Source organism: Bos indicus, chromosome 12, assembly GCF_029378745.1.
Source record: "Bos indicus isolate NIAB-ARS_2022 breed Sahiwal x Tharparkar chromosome 12, NIAB-ARS_B.indTharparkar_mat_pri_1.0, whole genome shotgun sequence".
NCBI classification, from domain to species: Eukaryota; Metazoa; Chordata; class Mammalia; order Artiodactyla; family Bovidae; genus Bos; species Bos indicus.
The window spans coordinates 71,508,790-71,523,194 of record NC_091771.1 but is presented as its reverse complement, the minus strand read 5'-3'; the positions used below and the strand labels follow the sequence as shown (position 1 = coordinate 71,523,194).

General features: G+C 38.3%; 1 protein-coding gene across 1 annotated transcript in view; it reads right to left on the bottom strand.

Moving 5' to 3' along the window:
- The window catches only part of LOC109567082 (ATP-binding cassette sub-family C member 4-like), a 171,231-nt gene that overhangs the window by 22,591 nt on the left and 134,235 nt on the right, over positions 1-14,405 (bottom strand). The window contains 1 exon segment of the mRNA XM_070799964.1: positions 3,005-3,094. Coding sequence (XP_070656065.1) covers positions 3,005-3,094 — 90 coding nt within the window.

The following is a 14,405-nucleotide window of genomic DNA, read 5'->3' as shown; positions in this document are numbered from 1 at the left end:
TGTCCAGTTTGGCATCATTTATAAACTAGTAACTAGGGTTTTGATTTCACTTAAAAATTGATCTCACTGATTTAGTGATACCTCTTAGAGTGATGGGCTTCCCAGGTGGTGCAGGGATAAAGAATCCTCCTGCCAGTGCAGGAGATGCAAGATACGTGAGTTTGATTCCTGGTTTGGGAAGATTCCTGGAATAGGAAATGGCCATCCACTCCAGTATTTCTTGTCTGGAAAACTCCATGGACAGATGTTTCTGGCGGAGTATAGTTACATAGGGGGTCGCAAAGAGTCAGACATGACTGAGCATGCACATGCATGCACTTAGAGTGATTAATCATCCCATTATTCTTTTTCTCTAGGAATGATTTATCACATTTGTATGTTTTTCAATGAAAGATTTGGTAGGTTTTCTTTAAAACAGTCATAAAGAAGCAATTCCTAGAGAAACACAATGATGGGATGATTTCTCCAAGCATTATCACTAAAGCTAACATGGTCAATCCCAGAAGCAATACATCTAAACCACACACTTCACTCTTGAAATAAACTCATATTTATTTATTTTTATAGAAACCTCCAAATGTACTTTAAATAAGGGTAGATCTTAGTATTATCTACCACTTGTACCACCTCATCATTTTTAGAATTTAGATTAGCATTGACCCTCTGTCCATGGAACAATATGTTCTGAAATTCTAGACTAATTTTGCTACCTGAGAATCCATGAAAAAAAGATCTCAAACTTGGAAACAAATAGGAAAATAATTAACTAGTACTTCCTTTTTTTTAAGATGTCATAATTTCACCATTAAATAGTCCTGTGAGTTCAAGATCAGCAGATCATCCTTTCTTGTTTTTCACATTTGATGGTTAACTAATCTCCCCACCTCTTCTCTTTAGAATTGCACTGTAAAAGACTCACAAACTTAAATGAAATCAGAGGTGTAATTCTTTTCAGGCAGGAAAAAGTGAAGCAATTGGCCCAACTTAGGAAAATAAAATCCCCACAGTTGCTGGAAAGCAGGGTGGGTGTGTAAAGACTGTGTGCTTACATCCTTCAGAAACCAGAATTACTGGATGGACATTGTCAGACCTCCAAATCTGCCTGCTTATAGTCAAGGCTCGCCTACCTTTTACAGGTTTCAGAGCTTCCCTGGAAGGGTGACTCTAAATGGCACACACAACAACTCAAAACATCACGAACAATTGGTCACTCAGATTTGCACAGTAGAAATTTTTTTAAAAGAAATACACCGCACTTCTCTGAAATGAAAAGATCAATAAAACATCTAGCAGTTATTTTTTCATGTCAAAATGTATTTTTCCTATTTTCCTCTAAGAGTATTATAGTGTCTGGTCTTACATTCAGTCTTTAAATCATTTTGAGTTTATTTCTGTATATGGTATTAGGGAGTATTCTCATTTCATTCTTTTACATGTAGCTGTCCAGTTTTCCCAGCAGCTGGGAAGAGGCTGTCTTTTTGAAGAGACTGTCTTTTCTCCATTGAAAAGAGAAAAGACCGTCTTTTCTCCATTGCACATTCTTGCCTCCTTTGTTATAGATTTGGTGACTATCTGTGAGTTCATCTCTGGGCTCTCTAGCCTGTTCCATTGATTTATGTTTCTGTCTTTGTGCCAGTGCCATACATCTAGAGTACTGCAGCTCTGTAGTGAGTTGACCAAAAAATTCATTTAGGTTTTCCCATAACATTTTATGTAACAAACTTTTTGGCCAACTCAGTATCTTAAATCAGGGAACCTGATTTCTCCAGCTTAATTTTTCTTTCTCAAGAGTGCTTTGACTATTTGAGGTTTTTTGTGTTTCCATACAAATTGTAAAATTTGGGGCTCTAATTCTATGAAAAATGTCATTGGATTTTTCTGATAGGGATTGTACTGAACCTGTAGATTGCTTTGGGTAGTATAGTCATTTTCACAATATTGATTCTTCCAGCCCAAGAACATGGTATATCCCTCCATCTGGTTGTGTCATATTTGGTTTCCCTTGTCAGTATCTTATAGTGTTCTGAGTACAGGTCTTTTGCCTCCTTAGGTGGGTTTATTCTTAGGTATTTTATTCTTTTTGTTGCAATAGTAAATGGGATTATTTTCTTAATCTCTCAGACCTTTCATTGTTAGTGTATAAGAATGCACATGCTTATTTTTTAAAAGCACAAGACTGAGCTAGGTTCTATGAGAAATTAGAAGTCTGTCTACTGTTTAGATATCTGGACTTTCTGCCATCAGTAGAACTGATTTGTAAAACAAGGGAAAATATACAAAGTACTTTGTATTAAAATACACAAGGCAATGGAAACTTAATAGTCAATTTTTTTTTTCATTCAATGGTAAGGAAATTCAAAGAAGTGGGGAAAGGGAGAACATGATACAAATAACAGAAAATTCTCTAGAAATGAACCTGTCCACATAAAAAGTAAGCAAACACTCTAGGGTTCTGTTAGCTGCATTCATGCTACAGCATTAAAATGGCATAATCACCAATAAATAATCATTAGCACATTCCAGTTATATATTCTATCTTTATAAACACTTTCCTGTGAAACTGCATAGCATTTTATTGGTATAATCTGTCACATTTTTAAGTTAATAATGAAAAATTACTATTGTCTCCACATCATGGATGTTTCCTAAGACCAGAGGAATAAAATGAACATTGGAGGGTAATTAGGGTAATTAATTCACCAGGTCACTAGTGGAATTTGATCCCACTGCTTTAACATCTAATTTAGTGTTCTGCTAAGGACAAGATAATGTATCTAGTTGCTCACAGTATTAGGGAAAAAGCAAAAACAGAAACATGAAGCATTATATTGTTGGTTTTCATCACCATCATCAATACACACATTTTAAGTGCACTCATGTCATCAGAATTTTCCTAGGAGGTAAACAAAGTCAGTTAAACTGATAAGCTCCCTTTAATTACCTGCAATGTTAAAAATGTATATACACATATACTCATACTTACACATTACATTTAATAAATTACCTCTTCTAAGACTTTCCACAGTTCCACATCCATATGCTCATTAAAGGGATCCAGATTTTCCCTCATTGTTCCAGTAAATAAAACAGGTTCCTAAATGCAACAAAATAGTGAATGTTTTTACCTTAACCTCTTTTCATTTTATTCCAGTGCTTACAGGACAGAAATAAAATATAAAATATCAAAATTCACTGTGATCATTAATAATAAGGTTTCAAATGTATATTTACAAAATAGTATCTCTAAAATAATTTTCCATTGTACAAAGCATGCTACTAAATATCCTCTGGACTATTGAACACTAACAGAAGGTAGTGTTGAAGAAGCTTTTTCATATTAAGAAAGAAACTGAAGAATAGAAAGGAAGATCTGTTTGTCTATTTGTTTTAAATACCTTCCTGGTAATGAACATCTACTTAAACACACACACAAAATGATGATATAATTATTTGAGAAACTTTACATCAAGATTTACATAAATTAACTGTCAATCCTGGTGTGATGCTGGGAAACATCAAAAGCATGATTAGTTGAGGTTTGTGCCTCAAAGCAAAATTGTGAACTATTTTCACATTGCAATGAAGAATAAACTAGGATATTTTCTCCATTTGGTAAAACAGTATTCTGGGATGGGGACTCTCTCAATAGGTGTGAATGAACATCCCCACACATGCAAAGAGAAGTCAGCTCCTGGGGCCTGTGGCTCCTCTGTCCATGGAGAGAGATTCTGTGATCCTGCACCAGCTGGTCCCACATTCTCTCACCTGTACATCAGCACAGAACACCTCAGAGAGCCTCGTTACTAACTTCAAAGCCAGGAGGACCTAAAACCCACTGTGACCTGTGTCATAATAATATTATTTTAATTTAATAGCTCCTTTTATTCATCTATTTTAGGAGGAGCCACAGGTAAATTACTCTGGAAATGCATCCCTCTTCTTGTGGCTCAGATGTTAAGAGTCTGCCTGCAATATGGGAGATCCAGGTTCAATTCCTAGGTTGGGTAGATCCCCTGGAGAAGGAAATGGCAGCCCACTCCAATGTTTTTGCTTGGAAAATCCCATGGATGGAGAAGCCTGGCAGGCTACAGTCCATGGGGTCACAAAGAGTTGGACATGACTGAGCGACTTGATTTTCTTTCTTTTCTTTCATTCTGTGTTTAAGAGAGAATCTTGTACATAAGCTCATGTAGGCCATTTAAGTTTCTTATGGAAGGCTCTAGTAAGCGAGGACATAAAATATGAGCAGCAGAGAAGAGCCCAACTGGCTCTTTTCAACGAAGGGGGCAGAACAAGGGGATGCACACGTGTAGGAATAAGAGGAGACTTGATTCTTCCACAAGTGCCCGGGAACTGATCAGAATCACCATGTTCAATTCCTGCCTGGACTTAGAGCTGTTCTGTTCCTCATCATTTCACAAAAGCCTGAGAAGGAAAATGAATATAGATAATTCTTCACTCCAGCCATGAAGAAGAATGTCACTCGGAGCGCCTCCCACATCCTCTTTCCCTATTGTCTTAGTTTTAAGTCTTGTAAGAGAGAAATGGATGCAGAAAACACATGGTAGGCCATCAAAAAAAGATGTACCCCTAAGTAGAATCCAAAATTAAAAAGACATTATAAGGGGAGCTACATTTGCACATTGTTGAGCAAACAGCCAATATGCTTCTAAAGCACTGAAAATCACTGGTCACAGGATGTTTCAAAATGGTTACTGAATTGAACTGAAAAATCACAAGAACCACATTTAAGGCCTCCTTTAAAACTCTGGAATTTAGGATCAAAGACTAAATAACCATCTAAGCAATGGTAAGAGTTCCTTGTCAGGGAATAATCATCATTCTACTTCAGATTTTTAGAAAACGTTTTATTCTTTGTAAGATTGCAACATGCAGGCAATTTCTCTTCCTTTAGCTGTTTCCATTAGATTTACACAAATGACGTCACCAGGAGAGAGGAAACTGGTCTGTGATATTCCCCCCTTTCCTCTGACTCTCCTCCACCTTCCCTCCAAGGATCTAAACTATGGCAGGATTTTACTCTGGGGCCCAAAACAAGAGACTTTTCAAGCATTTGTGTTTGAGGAGATAAAGGGCTTGAAAAAGGCCAGCTTAAGCAACCAGCTTTGAGCTCAATTGGGAAAAGTGAGATGTGGTCTCTCTGCTTACAATGATGACAAGAATGCTTTGCTCATCCTGGCTTACACGACCTGAACACTTTTTCTCTCAGGTTCCTCTCATAAAGCAAATTCACATCCTGTTAAGACATCTAAGGTATGAAGCATCAACCTGGTTTTCAAAATATAGTCTATTAAAGTGCTATCTAAGATAGTCTATGAAAAAAATCAGCTTATTATTTTTTTAAGTTCTTATTATTTATCATTTTTATTTTTATATATTTTATTTTTTTTTACTTTACAATATTGTATTGGTTTTGCCTTACATCAACATGCATCTGCCATGGGTATACACATGTTCCCCATCCTGAACCCCCCTCCCACCTCAGCTTATTTTTTAAAGACCTTTCTTCCTTCCTTAAACAATGAAAAGTGTCACAGTATTAGCACATTTGTGAAGGGCAGTTTTGGTGATTCAGGAGAACAGGCACAGTGTCCTCATTTAAAATTCAGTCACCAATTACATAATTAGAGCCTCTTTTTATTGTCACCTCCCTCACCTTCTTCTCTTGGGAACACTCTTTGAAGGGGATGAAGTTCTTTAAAGACTAGGGGACTAAAGCAGGATTCTTTGCAGAAAGAGGAGTCCCTCACTTCTGAGCCCCTGACCAGTGCCTGCAGCTGCTTCAGACTGAGCTTTTATCAGAGCCCTCAGACACTACGTAGGCCTTAAGGAGGTTCTGCTAATTATCACCAAACCACTGCTGAATGTCATACAAAAAACAGAAATTAAGCATTTCCCATTGTAATAAGGGTCCCCACTCAAGTCTATACCATCAATCTAAAAGGATATATTGAGAATTATGAACGTTTATTTTGCAGTATTAAATGGAAGATATAGTTTAGTAAATAAGACTATTTCTCTTTGCTAAGACATTTCAAAATCAGTAAAGTTTTAATCGAAACTTGCTGAATAAAAAGAATGACTAATTAAAAGTTTAACTGATTGAAGTTATATTTTTCTTTAAAGCTGGCAGGCAATTTTTGATCAATCTGTTTTAATATGTCAGTGTTTTATGCATAGTGTTCATTTCAGTTTCTACTCATTCTACTTCCAACATTTGCCAAATAAGAAACCATTATCTTCAAAAGGTAATAAATGTGCCCACAGTAAACATATACCGCAAGGGCAAATAAGGGTCAAATGAATGATCATTTCTGATAGATATTAAATTACCCACCTCTAAGCAATAAAGTTAAGAAATTAATCTTATAAATAAGTGCAGGCAGAACAGTGTAGAGATTTATGGTAGGACACACAACCTACATGTAAATATACACTATTTATTGTCTCTTGCATTTTTTCTGAAGGTACACAATTAAACCTCATATAATAAGAGTAAGCAGCTCAACAGGTAAAGAATCCACAATGTAGGAGATGTGGATTGGAACCTTGAGTCAGGAAAATCCCCTGGAGAAGGGAACACCTATCCAGTAGTTTTGCCTGGAGAATCCCATAGACAGAGGAGCCTGATGGGGTACAGTCCATGGGGTCACAAAGAGCTGGACACGACTGAGCACACTCTTGCACAACTGGCACCACAGAGTCAGGAAAACAGACACTTATTCAATGTAATATTTTAAGTGGAGCATTAGATTCAAAACTGTTTTTCATCATGGTTTAAAGTTTACACTATTTAAATTTATCATTTGTGCTATATTCCGTAGTAATTGTTTCCTTTGTTACTAATATAATACAAGTTCATATTGAATGTGCGTAGAGAAATTAACTGACAACACAGTGTCACTCAGGCTCTCCTGCCCCACTCTCTCCCCACCTCTTACCTTGTGCTCTGTAAAAAAAACATACTACTGACATTGGTAGTACTGGGCCTGAGCACCCACTTGGTGATGGGCCACTTTTGTCTGTTTTAGTATATCAGTAGACTTTGAAGACTCCTGGCTGCTGCTGCCCAGAGAGAACAAAACTTTCTGTAGTCCCCACAGCTCCTCAAATCTTCTTCTAGCTTCCCCAGTGGCACCTTATCTACCCTGGGTCTAGTGAACCATATGAGTGGAAAGACAGTGTGTGACCCAAAAATGGCCACTCTGAATCAGAACATTTAATGTAGTACAGCGATCATACTAGACCCTTTGTAGAGGGTGCTAGAAGACGAACCTCTCATTATCTTACAAAGAAACCTAACCACTAGCCTTCAGAGGCTTAAAAAGACCTGGGATGAAGGCAAAAAACATACAAGTGGTTACAAACAAAGCAGATGAAGCACAGCACTGTACCCTGATCATGTCAGTCCCAAATCAGGAAACTGCATTCCACTGAAGTATATTTTCAAGTGTATCTACCACTGAGGCTTCCTTTGTAAAATGTATAAAGGCTATGTTTTCATTTTTAATCTGAGTAGAAAGGCTACATTTTCATTTCTAATCTGAGCACCTTATTTAAGGGGTAGAGTGAAAAAGTTGGCTTAAAGCTCAACATTCAGAAAATGAATATCATGGCATCTGGTTCCATCCCTTCATGGGAAATAGATGGGGAAACAGTGGAAACAGTGTCAGACTTTATTTTTTGGGGCTCCAAAATCACTGCAGATGGTGACTGCAGCCATGAAATTAAAAGATGCTTACTCCTTGGAAGGAAAGTTATGACCAACTAGATAGCATATTCAAAAGCAGAGATATTACTTTGCCAACAAAGGTTTATCTAGTTAGGTCAGATCAGATCAGTTGCTCAGTCATGTCCGACTCTTTGTGACCCCATGAATCCCAGCACGCCAGGCCTCCCTGTCCATCACCAACTCCCGGAGTTCACTCAGACTCACGTCCATCGAGTCAGCGATGCCATCCAGCCATCTCATCTTCTGTCATCCCGTTCTCCTCCTGCCCCCAATCCCTCCCAGCATCAGAGTCTTTTCCAATGAGTCAACACTTCGCATGAGGTCACCAAAGTACTGGAGTTTCAGCTTTAGCGTCATTCCTTCCAAAGAAATCTCAGGGCTGATCTCCTTCAGAATGGACTGGTTGGATCTCCTTGCAGCCCAAGGGACTTTCAAGAGTCTTCTCCAACACCACAGTTCAAAAGCATCAATTCTTTGGCACTCAGCCTTCTTCACAGTCCAACTCTCACATCCATACATGACCACAGGAAAAACCATAGCCTTGACTAGACGAATCTTTCTTGGCAAAGTAATGTCTCTGCTTTTGAATATGCTATCTAGGTTGGTCACAACTTTCCATCCAAGGAGTAAGTGTCTTTTAATTTCATGACTGCAGTCACCATCTGCAGTGATTTTGGAGCCCAGAAAAATAAAGTCTGACAGTGTTTGCACTGTTTCCCCATCTATTTCCCATGAAGTGGTGGGACCGGATGCCATGATCTTTGTTTTCTGAATGTTGAGCTTTAAGCCAACTTTTTCACTCTCCACTTTCACTTTCATCAAGAGGCTTTTGAGTTCCTCTTCACATTCTGCCATAAGGGTGGTGTCATCTGCATATCTGAGGTTATTGATATTTCTCCTGGCAATCTTGATTCCAGTTTGTATTTCTTCCAGTCCAGCGTTTGTCATGATGTACTCTGCATATAAGTTAAATAAACAGGGTGACAATATACAGCCTTGACATACTCCTTTTCCTATTTGGAACCAGTCCGTTCTTCCATGTCCAGTTCTAACTGTTGCTTCCTGACCTGCATACAAATTTCTCAAGAGGCAGATCAGGTGGTCTGGTATTCCCGTCTCTTTCAGAATTTCCCACAGTTTATTGTGATTCACACAGTCAAAGGCTTTGGTATACTCAATAAAGCAGAAACAGATGTTTTTCTGGAACTCTCTTGCTTTTTCTATGATCCAGCGGATGTTGGCATTTGATCTCTGGTTCCTCTGCCTTTTCTAAAACCAGCTTGAACATCTGGAAGTTCATGGTTCACATATTGTTGAAGCCTAGCTTGGAGAATTTTGAGCATTACTTTACTAGCGTGTGAGATGAGTGCAATTGTGTGGTAGTTTAAGCATTCTTTGGAATTGCCTTTCTTTGGGATTGGAATGAAAACTGATCTTTTCCAGTCCTGTGGCCACTGCTGAGTTTTCCAAATTTGCTGGCATATTGAGTGCAGCACTTTCACAGCATCATGTTTCAGGATTTGGAATAGTTCAACTGGAATTCCATCACCTCCACTAGCTTTGTTCGTAGTGATGCTTTCTAAGGCCCACTTGACTTCACATTCCAGGATGTCTGGCTCTAGGTCAGTGATCACATCATTGTGATTATCTTGGTCATGAAGATCTTTTTTGTACAGTTCTTCTGTGTATTCTTGCCATCTCTTCTTAATATCTTCTGCTTCTGTTAGGTCCACACCATTTCTGTCCTTTATTGAGCTCATCTTTGCATGAAATGTTCCTTTTGTATCTCTGATTTTCTTGAAGAGATCCCTAGTCTTTCCCATTCTGTTGTTTCCTCTATTTCTTGTCTAGTCAAGGCTATGGTTTTTCCTGTGGTCATGTATGGATGTGAGAATTAGACTGTGAAGAAGGCTGAGTGCTGAAGAATTGATGCTTTTGAACTGTGGTGTTGGAGAAGACTCTTGAGAGTCCCTTGGGCTGCAAGGAGATCCAACCAGTCCATTCTGAAGGAGATCAGTCCTGGGATTCCTTTGGCAGGAATGATTCTAAAGCTGAAACTCCAGTACTTTGGTGACCTCATGTGAAGTGTTGACTCATTGGAAAAGACTCTGATGCTGGGAGGGATTGGGGGCAGGAGGTGAAGGGGACGACAGAGGATGAGATGGCTGGATGGTATCATTGACTCGATGGACGTGAGTCTGGGTGTACTCCAGGAGTTGGTGATGGACAGAGAGGCCTGGCCTGCTGTGACTCATGGGGTTGCAAAGAGTCAGACATGACTGAGCGAATGAACTGAACTGAAATGAGTGTCTCTCTTTCAAGAATGTGGGAATCATATGAAGTTGCTTTAATCTTGTTTTCTTTTTCTTCTTTTTTAATCCTAAACCCTCTGAATGAACTGATCATCACCCATAAAGTGAGTGAAGGTCACTCAGTCATGTCCGACTCTTTGCGACCCCATGGACTATACAGTCCATGGAATTCTTTAGGCCAGAATACTGGAGTGGGTACCCTTTCCCTTCTCCAGGGGATCTTCTCAACCCAGGGATCTAACTCAGGTCTCCCACAGTGCAGGTGGATTCTTTACCAGCTAAGCCATAGGGAAGCCCAAGAATCCTGGATTGGGTAGCCTATCCCTTCTCCAGTGGATCTTCCTGACCCAGGAATCAATCCGGGGTCTCCTCCATTGCAGGTGGATTCTCTACCAACTGAGCTATGAGGGAAGCAGCTATAATCATCACCCATATTCAGACAAAAACATTCTTTTCCAAGAAATGAAAAAGAGTTTAAGTCCCTAAAGTCCTCCTTCAGGGGCTCCAGGAAGCAATTCCATGGGATTTAATGGAGTCTTCAGTGTCAGGAACAAAGGGCCAACTGCATTAGGCTAGATTCCAGTGTATATCTTAACAACAGTAAAGAAATGTATAGTACATCCACCTATTTTCTTTTTCTTTTTCTCTTTTTCTCAACAAGAAACAATGGAAATAAAGCCAGGTAATCACAGAGAAGTCAGAGAGACAGCTCTACCTTCACCTTCGACCTACTGCAGAAAACTCACAGAATGGAAATAAGAAAGAGCAGAGAGGGCTGTTTAAAAACTACCAAGTTTTTGCTTTGAGTTTTAAAAAAACTATTAAATATAAAAATGAATCTGATTAATCAGGATAAAGATGATAGCTGCTGATATGTGCCAACACTTGCAGTGCAAACATAAATACTGAATGTGTATGGAATCCCTCTTAAACTGCAAATATTTCCTTTGTGCCAACAGCATAAGGGGCTCTTGGTGCAGAGAATCATCTGAAGAGGGTCTGAAATCCATTTTCCACATCCTTTCAGATAAGCAGCTAATCCAGAATATAATCTCCCCTTGATATTCTTTATGGGGAGCATACTTAACTAAATACTTCAGGTTGTGAGCACAAAGGATACATACACTTCATCTACCTGTTATGTTTAAGGAAATTATTTAGGAAAAAGTTTCATTTTTGCTTTTCCTGAAACTGTGAACACAAAGTGAGGAGTACTTTCTTGAGAATACAGTATTTGTCTCTGAAAGTTCCCTACCAGACTCCAGGACTGATGGTCTATGTCACCACTACCCTGCCTCTGGTTCCTATGCAGGTCCTTGATGATGTCACACCTCCCTCACTTCTGACCTGCTCATGGTGGAGTCAACAGTGATGGGGGTGAGCCTGGGGGAGAGAGAGATGACACTGGAAGCTCACTGCTACTCCCAGGATCACAGGGAGCAGGGAACCAAGTAGGATGATGCAGGCCTGGATCACCTAAGTGGGGCAACTCACAGAAACAGCTCCCCCTCTACAGAGTCTGCTCTCAGCTTCCCAGGTTCCCTAAATCAGGATATTGAGACACAGGCATCATTGCTTCCTATTGGTACTTAAACAAGTAGCTTAATTAACCAAACCAACAGATTTTCTCCACTTCCACAGCCAGCTAGACATTGTAAAGAGAAAGGGCTCTTGGCTGGGGAGGAGTGAGATTTTGAGTATCTTTCCCTGACACTTATTAGTCCATGGTGTATAAGTGAATAAATCTGTTTCTAAACAGATACTGTCCAAATAACAGACATAACATTAGAAGTAGTATCTTCCAGTTTTGCTTTATACATATTCATGTTTGTTATGGTTAGGGGAATCCTTTTTAGTGGGTTGGTAGGAAAAAATGGGAAAATATCTGATGAGAATATCATTCAACAAACATATTTTTAAAAAAAGACAAATCTTTTTTTTTTAATTTTATTTTATTTTTAAACCTCAAACACTGTATTAGTTTTGCCAAACATCAAAACGAATCCGCCACAGGTATACATGTTACCGTTTATTAGCTATTTGGTTCAGAGTATGTTGCAAATCTCCCTGAACCCTAATTCCATTACTGGAAAATAGGCTCTACTGTGAGAACCTGAAACATCAATGAAGCTCCTAAAGTGATGCTAACATAGACCAGTGAAGCCCAGTCCAACGGGATGACAATGAGGAGCCATGTTTGGAAACTGCAGGTGCAGTCAGTGGATCATGATATCAATTTTGGGCTTGTGACCATCATTTTGTCTTTTGTATAAACTAAAATATAACATATATAATAGAAAATATTGGAGCACAGTGCAAGAATAACATTGTTTCATAAAATTTTTGTTTCTCGTGTGTGTGTCTGTATGTGTGTGTATGTGTGTGTGAGAGAGAGACGTTTGCACAAGCATGAAATCATAATACGAAGCAGTTTTACTGTGGATCACAGTCAACAGCATGTTGAAGTCACTAATAGAACAGTTAGCTACTCAGGTTCTGGAGTTGGGAATCTCCTCAAATTTGAACAATGCTTATATATTTTGTAAATTGATTCCTTGTTGGTCACATCGTTTGTAAGTATTTTCTGCCTTTCCATAGGTTGTTTTTTGTTCTGTTTATGGTTTCCTTTGCTGTGCAAAAGCTTTTAAATTTCATTAGGCCTCATTTGTCTATTTTTGCTTTTGTTTCTTTTACTGTAGGAGATGGAACCAAGAAAATATCACTGTGATTTATGTCAAATAGTATTCTGCCTGCATTTTCCTCTAGGAGTTTTGTAGTACCTGGTCTTACATTTAGGTCTTTAATTCATTTTAAGTTTATTTTTGTATATGGTGTTATAGAATGTTCTAATTTCATTCTTCTACATGTTGTGTCCAGATTTCCCAGCATCACTTATTAGAGAGACTGTCATTTATCCATTGTATTATATAGTCTCACCTTCGTCTTAGATGAATTGACCATAAGTGTGGGGGTTTATTTCTGAACTTTCTATGTTATTTCACTAATCTATATGTCTGATTTCTGTGCCATTATCATACTGTTTTTATTAAAGTAGCTTTTGTAGTATGGTATGAAGTCACAGCATGTGATTCCTCCAGGTCTGTTCTTCTTTCTAAAGACTGTTTCTAGTATTCAAGGTTTTCTGTGTTTCCATAAAAATTTTAATTTTTTTTGTTCTTGTTTTATGAAAAATATTATTGTTAACTTGATAGGAATTGCACTCAATTTGTAGGGTACCTTGACTAGTGTGGTCATTTTAACAATATTGAAACTTCCAATTAAGAACATGGTATATCTTTCCATGGACTTCCCTGGTGGCTCAGATGGTAAAGCGTCTGTCTACAATGCGGGAGACCTGGGTTCCATCCCTGGGTCAGGAAGATCCACTGGAGAAGGAAATGGCAACCCACTCCAGTACTATTGCCTGGAAAATCCCATGGACAGAGGAGCCTGGTAGGCTACAGTCCATGGGGTTGCAAAGAGTCAGACACGACTGAGTGACTTTTTCATTAAAGTAGCTTTTGTAGTATGGTATGAAGTCACAGCATGTGATTCCGCCAGGTCTGTTCTTCTTTCTAAAGACTGTTTCTAGTATTCAAGATTTTCTGTGTTTCCATAAAAATTTTAATTTTTTTTGTTCTTGTTTTATGAAAAATATTATTGTTAACTTGATAGGAATTGCACTCAATTTGTAGGGTACCTTGACTAGTATGGTCATTTTAACAATATTGAAACTTCCAATTTAAGAACATAGTATATCTTTCCATCTGTTCACGTTGTCTTTAATTTCTTTAATCAGTGTCTTACAGTTTCCTTTTGCCTCCTTAAATAGGTTTATTCTCAGATTTTTTGTTCATTTTCTCATGCAATGATAAATGGGTATTTCCCTTAATTTCTCTTTCTGTTTTCTTGATGATAATGCATAGAAGTGCAACAGATGTCTGTATATATAATAGCTTATAAATCTCAATATCAAAAAAACAAACTACTCAATCAAAAAATAGACAGAATGCCTAAGAAGAAATTTCTCCAAATAAGAAATACACATGGCCAAGAGGGACATGAAAAGATGCTCAATATCACTAATTATTAGATAAATGCAAATCCAAACTACAATGAGGTATTGCCTCACATCAGACAGAATGGCCATCATTAAAAAGCCTACAAAAAACAAATAGTGAAGGAGGTATGGAGAAAAGAGGACCCTTATACACTGTTGGTAAATTGGGAATGTAAATTGGTACATTATGGAAAACAGTATGGAAGTTTCTTAAAAAAAAACACAAGAGTTATTATATGACCCAGCAAACCCACTCCTGTCCATGTATCCAGTAAAGACA